Source organism: Triticum dicoccoides, chromosome 4A (genome assembly GCF_002162155.2).
Source record: "Triticum dicoccoides isolate Atlit2015 ecotype Zavitan chromosome 4A, WEW_v2.0, whole genome shotgun sequence".
NCBI lineage: Eukaryota > Viridiplantae > Streptophyta > Magnoliopsida > Poales > Poaceae > Triticum > Triticum dicoccoides.
In genome coordinates, this window is record NC_041386.1 from 613,802,033 (window position 1) to 613,821,849 (window position 19,817).

General features: G+C 46.7%; 1 protein-coding gene across 1 annotated transcript in view; it reads left to right on the forward strand.

The window, feature by feature from the left end:
- Window positions 1-19,817, forward strand: part of LOC119283822 (probable peptide/nitrate transporter At3g43790) — a 34,938-nt gene continuing 15,121 nt past the window's right edge. Inside the window, exons 1-2 of the mRNA XM_037563214.1 lie at window positions 1-30; window positions 4,572-4,743. Of these exons, the coding sequence (XP_037419111.1) occupies window positions 1-30; window positions 4,572-4,743 (202 nt within the window). The remainder of the gene's footprint in view (window positions 31-4,571; window positions 4,744-19,817) is intronic.

Genomic DNA, 19,817 nt, shown 5'->3' on the forward strand with positions numbered 1-19,817 from the left:
ATGGACTTCACCCATGCTGATGGGGAACGGGTCACATGCCATCGTTCAAGGTGTTGGTACGGTCGATCTGAAGTTTACTTCGGGGAAGACTGTGCGTCTGAAGAACGTTCATCATGTGCCGTCCATCAATAAAAATCTCGTTAGCGGTTCCCATTTATGTCGAGATGGTTTTAAGTTGGTTTTCAAATCCAATAAAGTTGTAATCTCTAAGTGTGGACAATTTGTTGGAAAAGGCTATGAGTGTGGAGGCTTATTCCGCCTATCTTTGTCAAATATTTGCACTAAAGTTATTAATAATGTTTGCCACAATAATGAGTATGATATTTGGCATTCACGACTCTGTCATATTAACTTTGGTTGCATGACGCGGTTAGCCAATATGAATTTAATTCCGAAAATCTCTACTGTCAAAGGCTCCAAGTACCAAGTATGTGTGCAAGCTAAGCAACCTCGCAAATCCCATAAGAATGCAGAGGCAAGAGACTTGGCGCCACTTGAGCTTATACATTCTGATCTTTGTGAGATGAATGGCGTGTTGACAAAAGGTGGAAAGAGATACTTCATGACGTTGATTGATGACTCCACTAGATATTGTTATGTGTATCTTCTGAAATCAAAAGATGAGGCTTTGACTTTCTTTAAAAACTATAAAGCTGAGGCAGAGAACCAACTTGATCGAAAAATTAAACGGCTTAGGTCCAATCGTGGTGGAGAGTATTTTTCCAATGAATTTGATCTGTTTTGTGCGGAACATGATATAATCCATGAAAGGACGCCTCCCTACTCACCCCAGTCAAATGGGGTAGCCGAAAGAAAGAACCGAACTCTAACTGATATGGTTAACACCATGTTAGACACTTCGGGTTTATCCAAGGAATGGTGGGGGGAGGCGCTAATGACTGCGTGTCATGTCCTAAACCGAGTTCCCACAAAGCATAAGACCATGACTCCATTTGAGGAACGGGAAAGGAAAAGGTTGAAACTCTCTTACCTACGTACTTGGGGTTGTTTGGCGAAAGTCAATATACCAATTCCCAAGAAGCGCAAGCTTGGACCAAAAACCATGGATTGTGTTCTTCTAGGCTATGCTTTTCATAGCATCGGCTATAGATTTTTGATAATAAAATCTGAGGTATCCGACATGCATGTTGGTACGATTATGGAATCAAATGATGCAACTTTCTTTGAGGACATATTTCCTATGAAGGATATGTCGAGTTCATCAAATAAGGAGATACCTACTCCATCTAGTGAGGAATTCACTGTAATTCCTGAACCCACCATTGCGATGGAACACGTTGAGAATCCTGTTGAGGGTAACAATGGAACTCCTATGAGGAGTAAGAGACAGATGACTGCAAAGTCTTTTGGTGATGATTTTATTGTGTACCTCGTGGATGACACACCCATGACTATTTCAGAAGCCTATGCATCTCCTGATGCTGACTACTGAAAGGAAGCTGTACGTAGCGAGATGGATTCCATCTTAGCTAACGGTACCTGGGAGATCACTGACCGTCCTTATGGGTGCAAACCTGTAGGATGTAAGTGGGTGTTCAAGAAGAAGCTTAGACCTGATGGTACGATTGAAAAGTACAAGGCACGGCTTGTGGCCAAGGGTTATACCCAGAAAGAAGGTGAAGACTTCTTTGATACTTACTCACCCGTGGCTAGACTGACCACAATTCGGGTGCTACTATCACTGGCTGCCTCACATGGTCTTCTCGTTCATCAAATGGACGTTAAGACGGCTTTCCTCAATGGAGAGTTGAAGGAGGAAATTTACATGGATCAGCCAGATGGTTTTGTAGTACCTGGTCAAGAAGGAAAGGTGTGCAAGTTATTAAAGTCTTTATATGGCCTTAAACAAGCTCCTAAGGAGTAGCATGAGAAGTTCGAAAGAACATTAACTGCTGCCAGCTTTGTAGTAAACGATGGTGACAAGTGCGTGTACTATCGCTATGGTGGGGGCGAAGGAGTTATTTTTTGTCTGTATGTCGACGATATATTGATATTTGGAACCAAACTTGATTTAATCAAGGAGGTTAAGGATTTCTTATCTCGCTGTTTTGAGATGAAGGATCTAGGAGTAGCTGATGTTATCTTAAACATCAAGCTGTTGAGAGATGAGAATGGTGGGATCACACTGCTTCAGTCTCATTATGTGGAAACGGTCTTGAGTCGTTTTGGGTATAGCGACTGCACGCCTTCTCCAACTCCATATGATGCTAGTGTGTTGCTTCGAAAGAATCGACGGATTGCTAGAGATCAACTGAGGTATTCTCAGATTATTGGCTCGCTTATGTATTTGGCGAGTGCCACGAGGCCTGACATCTCTTTTGCTGTGAGCAAGCTGAGTCGGTTTGTGTCAAAACCGGGAGATGATCATTGGCATGCGCTTGAGAGAGTTATGCGCTATTTGAAAGGCACCGCGAGCTATGGAATTCACTACACCGGGTATCCAAGGGTACTGGAGGGTTATAGTGACTCAAACTGGATATCTGATGCTGATGAGATTAAGGCCACAAATGGTTATGTTTTTTCACTTGGTGGTGGCACTGTTTCCTCGAAGTCTTACAAGCAGACCATCTTAACAAGGTCAACTATGGAAGCAGAACTCACAGCACTAGACACTGCCACTGTTGAAGCAGAGTGGCTTCATGAACTCTTGATGGACTTACCTATGGTTGAAAAACCAATACCCCCTATCCTGATGAACTGTGATAATCAAACTGTGATCGTCAAGATAAACAGTTTTAAGGACAATATGAAGTCCTCAAGGCATGTGAAGAGGAGACTAAAATCTGTCAGAAAATTGAGGAACTCCGGAGTTATTACGTTGGATTATATCCAAACGTCGAAAAACTTGGCAGATCCCTTCACAAAGGGTCTATCACGTAATGTGATAGATAATGCATCGATGGAGATGGGTTTGAGACCCACCGCATGAGTTGTCCATAGTGGTAAACCACACTATGTGATCGGAGATCCCGTGAAGTAGAAGTGGGAGACATGCTGTTGGTCAGCTGGGAGGAGAGTATCCCTATATTAATTATCCCACTCCGTGAAGATGCAATACTCTCCTGATCTGCATGGCAGGTTGATACTTATCTTAATGTGTTCCAAGTGGCTTATTCGGGTAAGCAGAGATGTTGTCCTGCAGAACATCTTCTGAGGAACACACCTATATGAATTTGACTGTTAACGTCGCAGTCTGTGAGAATCGGGTGCTCTCTAATAAATTCATGAAAGGCCCTGGAGTATGACGTATACGCTCCACCCGCGGGGAAGCCTTGCGGCAGCCCAGTATCGGTCAAGAATTTGTGTGAAACTAGTTTTACAGAAAACTTGTAGTTCAAGGCATAGTCCACTATTCAAGTTGTGATCTAGTGTAGCATAAATTTCTAAGTGGAAGTTCAACTTCACAGTCTCCACTAAGCACCGATATATAAAACAATGTTTTGGAACTAAATAATGAGATGTGCCAATGAGACTTTGTGGGGGATTGTTGGAATTTTGCTAGTAGGCCTTTGGCCCAAAGCCCAACTAAAATTCTAAAATTCTCTTGGCCCACTCATGGACACATGTGAGTGGAGTGAGTGAGGCTAAAGTTTAGTCCCACCCCGGAAGTTGAGAGAGAGTTGCACCTCTTTATAAGGTGAGCTCTTCTACCACTTGTATGAGCATGAGAAGAGGAGACCTACACGCGCGCTCCTCCTCCTCCTCGCTCGCCTCGCCACGCCACGCCTCGTCACGACGCCCCGCGGGTTGCGGGATTGAGCCGAGCCGAGGACAGAGCTATGCACGTTGTCTATATTTTTGCTGCATGGGAAAATTAATGAGTCATTAATTAATAATTAACGGACGCGTTAATTACCGAACCGTTTTCGATTCTTTTGGATCGTGACGACTCGGACGTGGGGTTTACTCCCACGACCTACCCGGCCCGCACTATATAGTCAGGCAGACGTCTACCCTAGCCGCCGCCGCTTCGTATGGTTTCTCACCACCGTTCCAGATCATTGCGCCGCCAAGCAAGTCTTCTCCATCCCTCCTTCCGGCATGCACCGCGAGAAGGGACAGCAGGCCTCCGGAACCCCGCCTCTCGTGATCCTGTACGGGAGAGGGGCGATCAGGTTTTTGGGGAGCGCACTCGCGCGACTGCTGGCAGCGACGACTTCGCGAACGACGACTTCTTCCCCGACCTCGGCAACCTCGTCCTCGACGACATGGGCGACAACGTCAACGCCGGCGGTGCTGCACCCGCTGCACCGTATGTGATTCTATTCTTCCTGTTCGAGATCGTGGTAGAATTCATGCTTCTAGTATGTGCCCTAGATGTGATATGTTCATCTACTATGCTAGTTCGCATGATTAGTTTAATCTCTGCTGCTGCTGTGGTCATGATTTATCTTTTATTTATTTGGATTAAATCTCGTAGTAATTTGTTCATATTTCCAACACTTGTCGGACGGACTGACCGAGAGCGAGCTGAGCAGAGCAGATCCGATCTGACAGCGCCATTCCCTTCCTGTTCACCTGTCGGACGACAACGCCATTCTGCTGCTCAGCGAGTACAACCAACGGAGGCAATGGCGGCGGCGGCTGCTCCGTTGCTGGAGAAGGGGAGGAGGGTGTGCAAGGAGGGGTGCCCCGGGTGCAGCCTGGACCAGATCAACAAGGCCAACACCGGCGTCCCCTACCTCAACTTCTTCTACGTCTGGGTCGTCTGCCTCTGCGCCGGTGAGTGAGTCGTCTGCCTCTGCGCCGGTGAGTGAGTCGTGTGCCCCGGGTGCAGCCTGGACCAGATCAACAAGGCCAACACCGGCGTCCCCTACCTCAACTTCTTCTACGTCTGGGTCGTCTGCCTCTGCGCCGGTGAGTGAGTCCTCTGTCTCTTGGTTTCGTTTTCCTTTTTCTTTTCTTTGAAAGGATCATATGCTACTCCATTAAGATGACCTGCTGGTGAAGTCACCTGCTGTAGAGTTCATTGCCTCTTCTTCTTCCTTGATGGGGCACAAACCAAAAACTACTACGCCTCGCACTTTAAACCTGCATGTCGAGTAGTTCTTACCGTTTAGTTCACTGCCTCTTTTTCCACGGTAGAAACCTCTTCAGTTCTTGTGTGTGTATAAGCGTCTGCATTTTTACCGTGTTTTCAAAATAAATAAATTAATCTATAGGCTGGGTCATGAAAATCCTTATTGACAGGTTCTAAAAGTTTCTTTCTTGAGGTAATATCACCAGTGGGTGCTTAAACTTGCCACCAATGTTCACTTTAGCGCATGCATGAATCTGAAAAATACACCGAACTGGTTCTAGAACTTGGCACAAGCATGCAAATAAGGTGCTAATACAACCCGCAGACGTATAATATGCTGATGTGGCGCCGTATTTTGACTAGCATGCACATGTGGCATGAGACTCACTTTCAACAGATGCCTTGCTAGCAAATTTCTGCCTGAGCCACTCTGCTATACGCTTTTGCATGACCAGTAACGATAAACTTCATTAGTGTCTTGTGTAGGAACACGTTCGTTGCTTTTAAATGGGATGCAGTCAGTGCACCCCGGCCCATTTCACACATGTTATGTATTTTTTTAGAAATTTGTAAAAGGTTTGTAAACTAATATCACATTAAATAATTTTTTAGTATTTATGTGTTATAAATATTATACGTACAAATAAAATGACTTATTTAAAAATATTTCATGTAATTTAAAAAATATTTACTTATTAACATGCGGATTATACTGAAACATTTAGTAAATAAAAAACTATTACCTACTTAGTAAATGTACAAAAATTATACCTCGTAGATTATATTTAAATTGTACAAAATGATGGATACAAACATTTTTATTAATATTCACTTGTGAAAACTTTCATGCGTGGCATATATTCTTAATTCCTATATAACTTAAGTATAGCCACAAGTCTATATTTATAGAAAGTTTAAATACTAAATAATAATGGATATTTTTAAATCACACAAAATACTTAAACAACAAATTCATGAATTCTAACAATGTGCATATAATTATACAAATATTCAATAATAATAATAATAATAATAATAATAATAATAATAATTAGTTATAATTTGGAAATATTCGTAGTACTATAAATTATACAAACATTTTTTTATAATCAGAAATACTATTATATATATATATTCAAAAATAAGACGTCAATACTTTTAAAATTACTCGAACATTTTGCTAAATAAGTTATCTTTTGTATGTATAATATTTATAACACACGAATGTTTGAATGTTATTTTTATTACTATCATTATAATTTACGCACTTAGTACAGATACTAAAAAAAGCTATCAAGTGCAACATGGGCCGCATAGACAGCAACCCATGTAAACCACACGAGTGTGTTGGTTTATAATATAGACTATCATTACTTTTACTTTTCCTCCTAAAAAAATATACACTATCATTATCTTTAGTTGACAAGAAAACATGAATGGTGTATTGGTACGGGTCGGCATTAGCTACCTTGACTTCGTAAGTTTGAATCCAGGCAGGGACTGTTTTTTATCGTTTAATTTCCTTTATTCTGACATATGAGGCCCACTGGTCATGGAGATGTACATTAATGCTAGTCAAAATACGGTCCCACGTGAGCACATTATACATTTGCGAATTGGATTAGCACCGTATTTGCACGTTCGTGCCGAGTTCTAGAACCAATTCAGCGTATTTTTTCAAGTTTATACACTAAAGTGAACATTGGTGTGGCAGCTTCGGGCGACTCAGGCGGCGACTAGGGTTTCCCCGTCGCGCCGCCGCCCCCTCACCCTCCCTCCCTCGCCGCCACCTGAGAAAGCCGCCGGATCCGCTCGCGCGGCCGCCTGTGATGGTGGCGGTGAGGCCTCGGCCGCTCCTTTCCTCAAGGAGGACCTCGGATCTGGGGCGGCGGCCCTTCTTGGCGAGGCGGCGGCGCCTTTCGGCCGGCGTCGTTCGCGGGGTGCTCTGGCCAGCGGCCTCGACCACGCGGGTGGTGAGACGACGAAGGGTGGCGGCGGTGGCGCGGAGGTCTTCCCCTCCTCGACAAATCTGAGGGTGGCTCCTTTCCCCTGTCTCCCTCGTCCCCGCCGCTTCTTGCCAGCCTCCTACCGAGCGCCGGTATGATGTGGGTGGGTGTTCGGTGGTCTGGTTTTGGGCCGCGGGAAACCGTTGGCCGACTTGGCCGGCCTGGCAGCATCGACGTCCCCGACGCCGTCTCCTCCTTGGAGGTGCTACAGAGGTCCTTCCCCTTTCCACCCCTGTTCCTCCTCCCGGGTGAAATCCCAAAATCCGGCTTGGATTGGGCGGCGACGGCGCGCTGTGCGTCGTGTCTTCCTTGGGGGCGTCGCCTGGGGAGGGTTGCGCTCAGGTGAGGGGTTCAAGGTCGGAGCTTGGGTGGCTTGGGTGGTCCGGTGATGGCGGTGTCACGAGGTTCTCCTCGTTGGCCTGCCGGTTTACTTGATGCCTATGCTGCCTGTAGCTGCACCTGGTGGTTTTCCTGCAGCTCTACGGCGTTCTAGGTTGTGGCGATGCGGCAGTCGCGGAGTGCTCGAATGTTCAAGTGGTGGTGTGCTGCGGCTGCTCCAGGTCCCGAAGCTGGCACGTCCCCTGCTCTAGGGTGAGCGTCTCTCAAGTCCGCCGGGTACGGCGCCTTGCGAGCCATGGCGAGAGGGAAGGGTCCCTCTGCGGCGAGAGAGACGACGGATGTGCGATGTCTTTCTACTTGGGCGTTGGTCGGGCTCACTTGCCACACTCTGTTGCAAGCAGGTCCTCGTCGTGCTCGTGTGTGCCTCACCCCTAGATGGCTGTTTAGCTGTAGTCTTTGGCTAGGACAAGCTTCGAGCTTTGTTTTCTTGTATTCTTTTTGAGCTTGTGCGACCCGTTGAGTTGTAATCCTCCTAGAGTGTCCCCTTGTATCGTTTGGTCGTGGGGTTTGTGTGTGTTTGTATTTCCTGGTCGGTTGATGGCTTTGTTAATTCAAAGCCGGGCTCTTCGCGAGCCTTCGTTCTAAAATAAAAAAAAAGTTTAAGCATCACCTGTGATATTATCTCTTCTTTCTTATATAGCAACTACTCCACGAGCGGAAATAGCATGACAGACGTGCCTGTGGTTGGCCTAGTTGTACATGTTTCCCATGTAGCAGGCGATGTACTATGTTGGCTCTGGTCGGTCTCGATCGGTAGGCATGCCTTTGTCATGCCGCTTGGGCTGTATCGGTTATTCAGCAATAGTGAATTTTATAGTTTTTTTTTGCATGTTCAGCAAATATACATTGGTATAAGAAGCAGTCATGTCCACACACATAGACATGTAAGCCGAGAAAGCATGAGCAACGGTTGAAGACCATCTAACAAGGACGACTCTACTACAAAGACGTCACACGCATGTCTCCAAAACCATCCATATTGAACTATAGGTAGAACACACAATATAATGTTCTAAAACACATCATGATGACCTTGGACAGCCAGGCGGAAGTGACATACACGCGGAGCGACACATGATGAAAATTAGTGGCTCATCAGTGTGCTGCTCCAAATGGTTCACGAGTATGGTGTTGATGACGATAGAGATGGAGCGGGAAGAATTAGCATGGCGAGGAGCGGCACAAGCTGGCATTGTTAGAGAGCGGTAGCATTGCGAGGAGCGGCGCACACGCGGCAAGGCTATGGGTGCTTGGTCTCATACAACATCGCCAGCACCCATAGACGCATACATACATATAGCATCTTAGAGCAGCCCCTCGAGCGTATGTGCATGGCAAATCAATCATGCATCAACGCAAGACGCAAATGCAGGCTAATATTGTGGAAAAAAGGGTCCAGTTGTAGCCATGTCAGCCACCTACAATCCGGCCAACATGAGCATGGTGTCCCAATTCCGGCCACCTAGTGGAGCCCCACAATACAAAAGATACAACACTGATGCCCAGGCAACTTCTCACGCACTTCACTACCAGTTAGGGTCATTCACTGGTAAAAAAAGACCTGTTGTCCCGGTTTGTAAGGGCCTTTTGTCCCGGTTCCTGAACCGGGACTAAAGGATCGGTACTAATGCCCTGTCCCTTTAGTCCCGGTTCAATCCAGAACCGGGACAGATGGGCCTCCACGTGGCCTGTGCGCGGAGCCCAGGCAGAAGGGCCTTTGGTCCCGGTTGGTGGCACCAACCGGGACCAATAGGCATCCACGCGTCAGCATTTCTGTGGCTGGGATTTTTGTTTTTTTTGAAACGGGGGGAGGGTTTGGGGGTTTTGGGGGGTTAATTTAGTTATTTCATATATTGTGTTAGCTAGCTATAATTAATAAAGAGAAGTGTCTTCTCTTATGTCCGTGCTTGGTGGACGCTACGTACTATACATACGTATAGAGAGGACTAGACACGCTAGCTAGCTAGTAAGCAAACGAAGGAAACAGAAGATCGTCATGAACATATATGCATACAGAGAGAAGTGATATCGACCACCTCTCCTTCTTCGAGAGATTGGTCGAACAACAAGTTCTCGTATATCTATCCGACACTACCGGCTACATATATACAATAATTATCTCTTACAAATATAATCTCCTAACATACGAACTCATGGTCCACATAGTATTCTCCGTCTTCAGCGATCACGTGGTCAAGAAAGAATGCCGCCAATTCCTCTTGAAGTGCTCGCATGCGAGCTGGTGCTAGGAGTTCATCCCGCTTCCGAAACATCTAATTTGAAGAAGGGGGTCTATATATATATATATATATATATATATATATATATATATATATATATATATATATATATATATATATATATATATATATATATATATATATATGAATGAATGAATGAAACTCAACACAAATGATGGTAATAAAATAAAATTGTGAATGTTGTTATTTACGCACTTCATATTGTTCGTCAGTGTAGCCCCGCTCACAGGTCGTGTGGCGGATGGACTCGCAAATGTAGTATCCACAGAAATTATTCCCTTGTTCCTGCCACAACCACTTTACAAGAAATAGAGGTCAATCAAACTGATAAGCAAAAATGCCAAATGGTATTGATGAAACTAATGCTTGAATCAATAGGAGACGCGCGGAACATGCTACTATAGTACTTACTTTCGGGTGTCTAAATTGCAGCTTCTTCGGGAGTCCCGGAGCTTTTTTGGTGAATTTTTTCCAAACCCTGCTAGACAAAGAAAACAATTACTTGATATATCAGGAAATGAACAAAGTTGCTGATGTGGTGGATAATGATCGATTTAACTTACTTCTCGAGCATTTGAGTCATGTCCGCATAGTCCTGGGGATCTTTTCGTCTTGAGTCTAAGACGGTTACTAGTCCCTGCTCAAGCTTAATCTCTAGGAGAATATAGTGGAAACTGCACACACATGCATAACTCATCAATTACGTTACTATAACCTTGACTAACATATAAGGGAAACCGCATACGCACAAGACAGTAACACTCACTTAAAGTTGTAAGGAAAGAGTATTATATCTTTGTTTTCATTTATTACCAACGATCGTAGCAAGTTGGCCTCGGTATCTGCGGGATGAAATTTAACCTCAGTTTCATCTATGAGATATGTGTTAATGAACCCAATATCACCGACTTGTCTTTTCTTCAATTCGGCAATCTTCCATCTGCATAATATAGTGAGGATAATTATAAATACATGCAATGAAAGAGTTGAGCTATATAGAGAGACTTAATGACAGAAGTAGTACTACTTACAGACAGTAGCAGGTGACCGTTGCTTTATCGAGGGCCAATTGATTGAAAAACTGAAAGAACTCCTCAAATGGAACAGGCAACAGATCAATTCCAACGAGGTCATGCTCCTTTTTAACTCTCACATACAAAGTACTCCTCCCCCCAGACTCTCTGCAGATTTTCAAGTACCAATCATGCAATCTTCGCATCATCGCTGATAGAGATCTTTCATCTTTGACGAGAGGCTTCCCGTACTCGTATCTTTGTATCTGCACCTCCATGAAATCATAATGTACATTGTCGGGCAGGTAATCTCCAAGATTGCTATAACCGGGCACCATCCTCGGATCATTAGCGACGATGTCACTAGGCACCTTGAGCGGGGGGCACGATTGCTTCACTTGTTCACCGAGCTGTGCAATTTATTTCCCAGCTCGTCGTTCTTTCAACCTTTGATCACTGACAGTACTTCCCGACCGCTCCACTTCGACAAATTTCTTTCCAATAATGCGCTCATAGTTTCCTTTCGGCGGAGACTTGGGTGGTTTTGTCAGGGCAGCCAGAGTGCGCTTCACTTTCACCGGATCTACCTTCTCCTCCGGAGGTGGATGTTTCTTTGCTTTCACCCCTTCAAAGAAGTTCCTCACTTCTTCTCGCGCAATCTCGGCATTCTCCTCCGGGGTCCTCTCGTATGGTAACTTCTGTGGAGTCTTCAGAGAAGGACCGAATCTGTATGTCCTCCCACCTCTGGCTGTACTGCTAGACGCCGGCAGAGCAGACGGAGCAGTTGTCTTCTTTACTTGCTTACGAGGCGGAGGAGAAGGACTATGACGGGCCGGAGCAGCCGGAGCGGCGGCAGGTCTCTTCCGCCCTTGCTGATGAGGCGGAGAAGGAGGAGGCTGGCTGCTCGGGCGCGCCGGCGCAGGCGGAGAAGGAGGCGGAGTGCCGCCACGCGCCGGAGAAGGAGGCGGAGTGCCGCCACGCGCCGGAGAAGGAGCCGGCCGAGTGCCCTGATTGTCACTCGCCGGAGGAGGAGGCGGTGGAGGAGGCGGAGTGCCCTGACTTACCGGAGGAGGAGGAGGAGGCGGAGGCGTCCAGTTCAGAAGGTTGATGAGCTACTTCCGCCATAGGCATGGAGTCTTCAGAGCAGAACCCAGCCTAGTCTCCCCTTCACCGGTAGGGTGGTCAAGCTGGAGGTCCTCAAATCCCTCTGTTATTTCATCCACCATCACCCTAGCATATCCTTTTGGAATCGGCCATCCAGTGAAAAGTTGCACCAGGTTCAGTAGGATAAACAGAGCCAACAGCCGCCTTGACCTTCAAATTCATCCATTGCGTTATAAGGTGGCAATTTTGAGACTCCGTGATAGCATCCACGGGATAGCTGGCAGGAGCCGTCAAGGCATGCTCCGGCTGAAGCAGCTCGGTGGAAGCCACGCTGCTTCTCCGCTGAGATGGCGGGGTAGCTTCGGGGGAAGCTTCGGCAGTTCGTTTGCTGCGATTTGCTTCTTGTTCATCTATCGCTTGTACCCTTGCTTGCAGCGCCTGCATTTGGGTCTGCTGCACTTTTTTCCTCCTCTCGTGGCTTTTGTAACCGCCTGCGTCCGGAAACCTAACCTTCCACGAAATGGAGCTTGGCGTGCCTCGTGTCCGTCCAGGGTGCTCAGGATTCCCGAGGGCCATTGTGAGCTCGTCGTTCTCTCTGTCTGGAAAGAACGTCCCTTGCTGCGCTGCTTCAATATAGTGCTTAAGCCTCTTGACTGGTGTCGGTGTCAAAACCGGCGGATCTCGGGTAGGGGGTCCCGAACTATGCGTCTAGGATCGATGGTAACATGAGGTAGGGGACACGATGTTTTACCCAGGTTCGGGCCCTCTTGATGGAGGTAAAACCCTACGTCCTGCTTGATTAATATTGATGATATGGGTAGTACAAGAGTTGATCTACCACGAGATCAAGGAGGCTAAACCCTAGAAGCTAGCCTATGGTATGATTGTATGTCTATGTTCTATCGACTAGCCTGGCCCTGGTTTATATAATGCACCAGAGGCCTAGGTTAACAAGAGTCCTAGCCGAATACGCCGGTGGGGAGAAGTCCTTGTCTTGATCACCAAGTCTTGTGGAATCTTCCTTGTATGCGGCAGTTGTCCGAACTGGCCCATGAGTATACGGCCACGGGGGTCTTCGGCCCAATCTATCAGATCGGGAGATGACGTGTTGAGTACCCCCTAGTCCAGGACACCGTCAGTAGCCCCCTGAACCAGTCTTCAAGTTAGGGATGCTCCTCGATTCTTCCGAACTGTTCTTCATCTTCGGTCGTCGGTCTTGAAAACTGGTTCAACAAATCTTCTCATCTTCGATCTTGAGGATCACCGAAATGAATTCGACAAGTTTATACATCGGGTATCCGAGGAGCCCCTTTAAGTTTCCGGCCTTTATCAATGCCTTGTTATTTTTATGCCACACCTCGGGTTTGAAATTGTTCCCGGGCGGTAGCGTCCTCTTGCGTCCGAGCTCTAACGCTGGACTACATTAGAGGTATCTTTTGCAGCCGAGCACCAACGCCGGACTGCTTTCTGAGCTCCAACGCCGGAATGTATCCGAGCTCCAACGCCGGACTGTGTCCAAGCTCCAACGCCGGACTATATCCAAGATGTCATAGATCATCTTGGTCCAAAAAAGTTGAAGGAGTTTAGCCGAGCTTAATGCCGGAAATGCCCTCTATGGAGCCAGCCACTAGCGCCCGAGCTTTATGCCGGACTGCTTCCGAGGTGGTGCACCACCCCGACTGTGGGCCGGATTTTTGTCAATATTTTTTATTATTGCAATTTATTCTCTGCCGAGATATATGGCCAGTAGCCCTCAAGGTGTGTATCGGTCTAAAACCCGAGATGCACCTGAAGGATGATGTAAGACCGCTGGTCCCAGTAGCCGCTGAGACTCAGGTTGATTTGCAAAATTGGCCTGAGGATCAAGTCCTAGCTCGGTAGAATACTTCGGGACACAAAAAGCGGCGTGCTTAGTCCTCGAGACTCAGGTTGGGTGCGGCCGACCAACCTGAGGATCAAAATCTCCTCGGCAACTGTATTGCACTTAAATTTTCTGCATTGAACAGGCAATGCAGTAGCCCCCGAGATACTGGTCAGGTGGCAACACCAGATCGAGGGATCGATGTGCCCCTTTAATATTTGTAAATAATAAGCCCGAAGCCCAGTAGCCCCCGAGCCTTAATGCGGGCACGGGTGGCCGAATTAAGGATTGATATCCATAGTAAAATCACAAATTATGTGTAATGACTCTATGTATCCAAGTACTTTACGTCATTAATGCTTGGATCCGCATTGTACAAAACTTTGTTGACCGACCATCGGCTTCCACCTCCTCGGCCAATAGCCGAGGAGTGTTTGTCCTACTTTATAAAGCCTTTATGAGGGCAAAGATTTACGACAAACAAGGCAATCTGGCCATACGGTTTTATAAACAAAGGTACGCAGAGAGATATATTATATTACTGTTTAATGTAATAAATGTCTTCCAAAGAAAATAATCCCGCTATCGGTTCCTTTCTTTGGGTTGTCATGCTAAGTATGATCATGAAACCTCAGCTCCAATGTAAGAGCAAAATATCGAGGATTTAGTTTGGAAGGCCAGTTAATAGCCCCCGGTAGTGTTCGGCGACAGTCGAGGTCAAGCCGTAAACACTTCGGCCATTGTTATGAATGGCCCGTTATTTAACACAGTCATCGGATCGCTGACCAGTTTACACTTATTGTGACAGTCAGTTTTCGGCTTTCTCCACTGAGGTGCTTGACCATGCGAGCTGGAAGCACAATCGCAGTGGTTCTCCCTTTGCACACCTAGCCGAACAAAGCGGAACGTAGGAGGAAAGCTAGGAGCTGGGCAACCCAACTATTGACCGAAGACACAATTCGAAACCGATGCATATATAGCAATATCTGAGAATGTTTTTGCCGAATCCCTAAAGGTGTCCGGCGTTGCACTGCGAGACTAATGCTGGAAAAGCACAAATAGTTTAAAAGTGCCAAAAAGCTTGGAAAACCAAGAAACGCCAGTAAAAACATGACGTCCGAACAAGATCAAGTGTTCGGTGCCAATCCGAAAATTGGTCTTAGAAAAAAGAAGTGCTTCTGTCGTGCTTTAACATGATACATCCTATCTCAAGACTTCGAGCGGGTCAGCCTACGGCTTCAACCTCCTATCCCGAGGGCGGTGTACTTCTCATCAGGCCAGTTTAGTAAACTAAACTCTAGCAGCTTTGAGAGAGAAATTAGGCTCCCCAGCTAGTGACCGCACACTCGTGTCGAAAAAAGGAGTGATAAATAATGATAATAAAACTTTGCAACGACTAAGAAGAAGAACACTTATTATAAAACGGCTCAAATAAACTTAAGAGCCCCCAAGTGACTTGAGTAAAAGAATGATTCCATGTACCGAAGTACTTATATCATATCTATGTTCAACCGAACTTTAAACGTGTCTTAACCGACCATCAGCTTCTCCCTCTTCGGTCAAGGACCGAAAAGTGTTATGTACTCCATCGGTCGAGAATATCGACGGTGTTTCCAATAACCAGGCAATCAGACCATAAGGCTGTAACAGACAAAGCGCGCTCAGAGAACTTATGCTATATTACCGTGAAGTGTAAGAAGCATCTTCGAAGAAAATAGTACCCCCACCAATACCTTTCTTCGGTGCTCATTGTTATTATGAGACTTGTGCAATAGATTTTTTGTACTCATGAGTTCCGTTGTGTGCCGACCATCATTGAAAACTATAAGAGCGCTAGCTTTTGGCTTCACCCAGTCTGAGGTCCGGCTCGGTTGACCCGATCGTGACAATCACAGAGGTGCTCCCTTTACTCCCTAGCCGAACAATCGGGAACATAGGGGTAAACACAGGAGCGAGGCAAACCAGCTTGCAAATCTCTTAAGTCAATATGGTGCATATTGTGGCATAATACACGAACAAGGAACGAAGCCATACAAGTATAATCATATGCAAGAGGAAAAGCTTCATAAATGAAGCCCCCAAGTGAATTGGGTCCTTGAATTTGTGTGTCACAAACAAAGTTTGGACAAGGAAATTTTTTACAAGCAATTTTTTTTCCAAAAAAGTATAATGCTTGGTCGAACCAAACACAAGTTAGAAATTAAAGCTTTGAGCATGAAAGCGACTTAGCTGGTTAATGTGTTCGATATTGATGACGCGGTCCGAGCTTGATGCGGGGCAAGGTTCCATCCCCCAAGCTGGTCCTGAGGTGGCGGAGCGGAGAGCTCGACACGCCGAAGTGGTGACATAGCACAGTCAATGCAGACCGGCAGAGTGACGCTGAAGTCCCCGGATCATTTTCCTGTGCACAAAAAATAGTGCAAACCGGAGATAATAGTAATAATGATAATTAAAAAAAATGTGTTGCATAATAAATAATTTATGCAAAGTGAGGAATAGAAGAAATATGGCCTGGCGCCGAAGTCAATGTCGATGCAGGGCGTCGGCGTGATGTAGTAAAGGCGTGGCAAAGCCTGGATTCACAGGTTGGTCCGAGCTTCGGATGCGGCGTTCGCCGGACAATGTACGGAAACTGATCGAACCACCATGCGACCGTCATTAATGCGGTCACCATTTAATAGACCTGTGTACATATCATGGACAAACCAGAGTAATAATTCCTTGGGAAAAATGAACCCAAACAAGCAAAAACTACTGGGATTAATAGCACCTGGTTTATTTATTGTAGCAATCCGAAGGAAGGTGATTCCCAAAATTGGGACTCACTCCGCACACCCATTGCCTGATGGGCGATAAAACGATGGCATGGCAATGCTGGTAAAGGTTGACTCGCCAAGGCAAAGCCCTCGGCCCAGCTAACGTGACGGAGCTGGTCGGCTAGTGACGCCGAAGTGTCCGGAGTAGGTTGATGAAGAGATGGCGAAGCCCCCAGTCCAGCCGAGATGTCGAAGCCTCGACGTCAGCCGATGAGTCGAAGTAGGTCGGCATGATGGACACCAGCTTGAAGAAGCAATAGTGCGGCCCTATCGATGTAGGTCGTGACGTGGTCGATGCCGGCTTGATGAAGCGACCGTGCGGCGATGCCGGTATGCCCGCTCCGTGAAATCCGTGGGGCGGCGATGTTGATGATGATTTATCCTTCGCGATGCCGGACTCTTGTTCGGCTTGTTGAGATGATGATCCAAAGAAGTTGAGCTCGGCTAAAGTGACGACATGTCTAGCGCAGGTCGGCAGCCGTGGAGTAATATTGCCGGACTGGTTTGACACCAGCATGATGTTGAAGATCATGTTCAAAAGATCTTAAAATTAGTGGGATGTGTTCGGGAAGAAAATACAATACCCCATACAAAACTTCCTTCAAAAGGGATGTAGAAATCCTGTTCATAAAAAAGATGAACTCTGGTTGGATTCGTTTTCGCGCAGAAAACAGATCCGAAAAGTGATGCACTAATCGGAAGGTTCTTGGAGTTTGGACGGTCGGATCAAGCTGAAATTTTGAGAGGTGGTAGATATAAGAATTCCTCAGCCTTTCAACGGTTGGATCTTGCAAAGTTCGTCCGAGCTAGAAGCTGGACACCACGCCCTAAACTCATCCAGATTCCCGTCCAGATTTGACAGGGCTCCGGTATATCGTGAATTGCCAGAGATTCCTCCATCGGAACTCGACGAAATTTTCCAGGATTGTTGTAGACTCAATTCCGCACAATTCCACCAAAGCGATCGTCAAAGCGATAGTCGAGGAGGTGGTGGCGGCAGATACGAGTTCGCTGTCCAGAAAAACAGCACGGTCGCTTGAGGGCAATGCTGACGTTGAGCCCCCGAGCTCCATGGATGATTCCTCCGTGATCTTGATAGAGATCGGAGTTGATGTTTGATGAAGGCCATCATCCGAACATGGTGATCCGAACACGGGGCACAGTTCTTGGTCGAACCAAGGTGACCAGTCGAGCTGGTGACAAAGATGCCGAAGTCGCAGTTGATCTGCAGCCATCGATCCTTTTGTCGATCACACAGCGGAACTGTCAATGAAAGCACCAATGTCGGTGTCAAAACCGGCGGATCTCGAGTAGGGGGTCCCGAACTATGCGTCTAGGATCGATGGTAACATGAGGCAGGGGACACCATGTTTTACCCAGGTTCGGGCCCTCTTGATGGAGGTAAAACCCTACGTCCTGCTTGATTAATATTGATGATATGGGTAGTATAAGAGTTGATCTACCACGAGATCAAGGAGGCTAAACCCTAGAAGCTAGCCTATGGTATGATTGTATGTCTATGTTCTATCGACTAGCCTGGCCCTGGTTTATATAATGCACCAGAGGCCTAGGTTAACAAGAGTCCTAGCCGAATACGCCGGTGGGGAGAAGTCCTTGTCTTGATCGCCAAGTCTTGTGGAATCTTCCTTGTATGCGGCAGTTGTCCGAACTGGCCCATGAGTATACGGCCACGGGGGTCCTCGGCCCAATCTATCAGATCGGGAGATGACGTGTTGAGTACCCCCTAGTCCAGGACACCGTCAACTGGTATTTCCATTTGCTCGTCCATCCAAATGCACTTCCCTGATACAGGGTCCAAGGTTCCGCCAGCCCCGAAGAACCAAGTCCGACAGTGGTCTGGCCAGTTAATTGTCTCTGGTTCGATCCCTTTATCAACCAGATCATTCTCAATCTTGGCCCACTTAGGCTGGGCTACGAGGTAGCCACCTGACCCCGTGCGATGGTGATGCTTCTTCTTCGCAGCATTTTGCTTGTTTGTCGCCGACATCTTCTTACTCTTTTCCGATGTCTTGTGAGCCACAAATGCGGGCCAGTGATCTCTGATATTCTCATACCTGCCCTTGAATTCTGGTGTCTCTTTATTTTCAACAAACTTATTCAGCTCTTTCTTCCACCTCTTGAATAGTTCTGCCATCCTCTTAAGAGCAAAAGACTTGATTAATTGCTCTTTAACTGGCTTCTCCGGATCATCCTCTGGCGCTAGGGTGAAATTTGACTTCAGCCCAGTCCAAAGATCATTTTTCTGCATATCATTGACATAAGACACCTCAGGGTCTTCTGTAGCCGGCTTTAACCATTGCTGGATGCTGATCGGGATCTCGTCCCTAACCAAAACCCCGCACTGAGTAACAAATGCGCTCTTTGTCCGGAGGGGTTCAATTGGTTGGCCGTCGGGCGCGATTGCTATGATCTCAAACTTTTCATCCGAGCTCAACTTTTTCTTCGGGCCTCGTCTCTTTACCGAAGTTGTGCTCGATCCGGAGGGCTAGAAAAAAGAACAAAGAGTTAATTAATATGTGTACATACCAAAACAATGAATGCATCAATTAGCTAGTCAGCAGAAGCTTAACTAATATATATACCTGGTCGGACTCGGTTCGGTCACCGGAGACGTCATCACGGTCTCCTTCTTGCACCGGCATTGGGTCACCGGAGCCGTCCTCACGGTCTCCCTCTTGCACCGGCATACGGTCACCGGAGCTGTCATAATCATAGCCAGCTGCTTCCAGACCGTCGGTGTCGTTGAGAAACAACGAGCAGACGACATCACTTCCTCGTGCGATTATGTCCCCCAATAACTCTTCTTGTACTTCGTCTCGGGCGGTGTCCATAGTTTCTACAAATATTGACAACATGGCAATTATTATTCAAACATGACAGATGGATATATTAGTGGCAAACGTAGAACTAATATTAATTAGTGGCCTCGACGCTGCTTCTCTAGGGTTTGGGGTGACTCCTCTATTCTTTCTTCTACTCTTTGTTTCTTCTTCTTCCTCTTTTTTTATCGGGAATGAGGGTCGTCGAGGGTCACCGAGCGGTAGAGGAAACCCTAAATAGCAAGTATCGTGGTGTGAGATACATGTGGCCGTCGGTGTCAGACACTACATCCATGTCCCACAAGTGACGTGGGCGTCGAAGCCTACGTCACTTGTGGGACGTGGATGTAGTGTCCGACACCGACGGCCACATGTATCTCACATCGACGATACTTTCTATTTAGGGTTTCCTCTACCGGTCGGCGACCCTGACCCTTGACGACCCTCGTTCCCGATAAAATAAAGAGGAAGAAGAA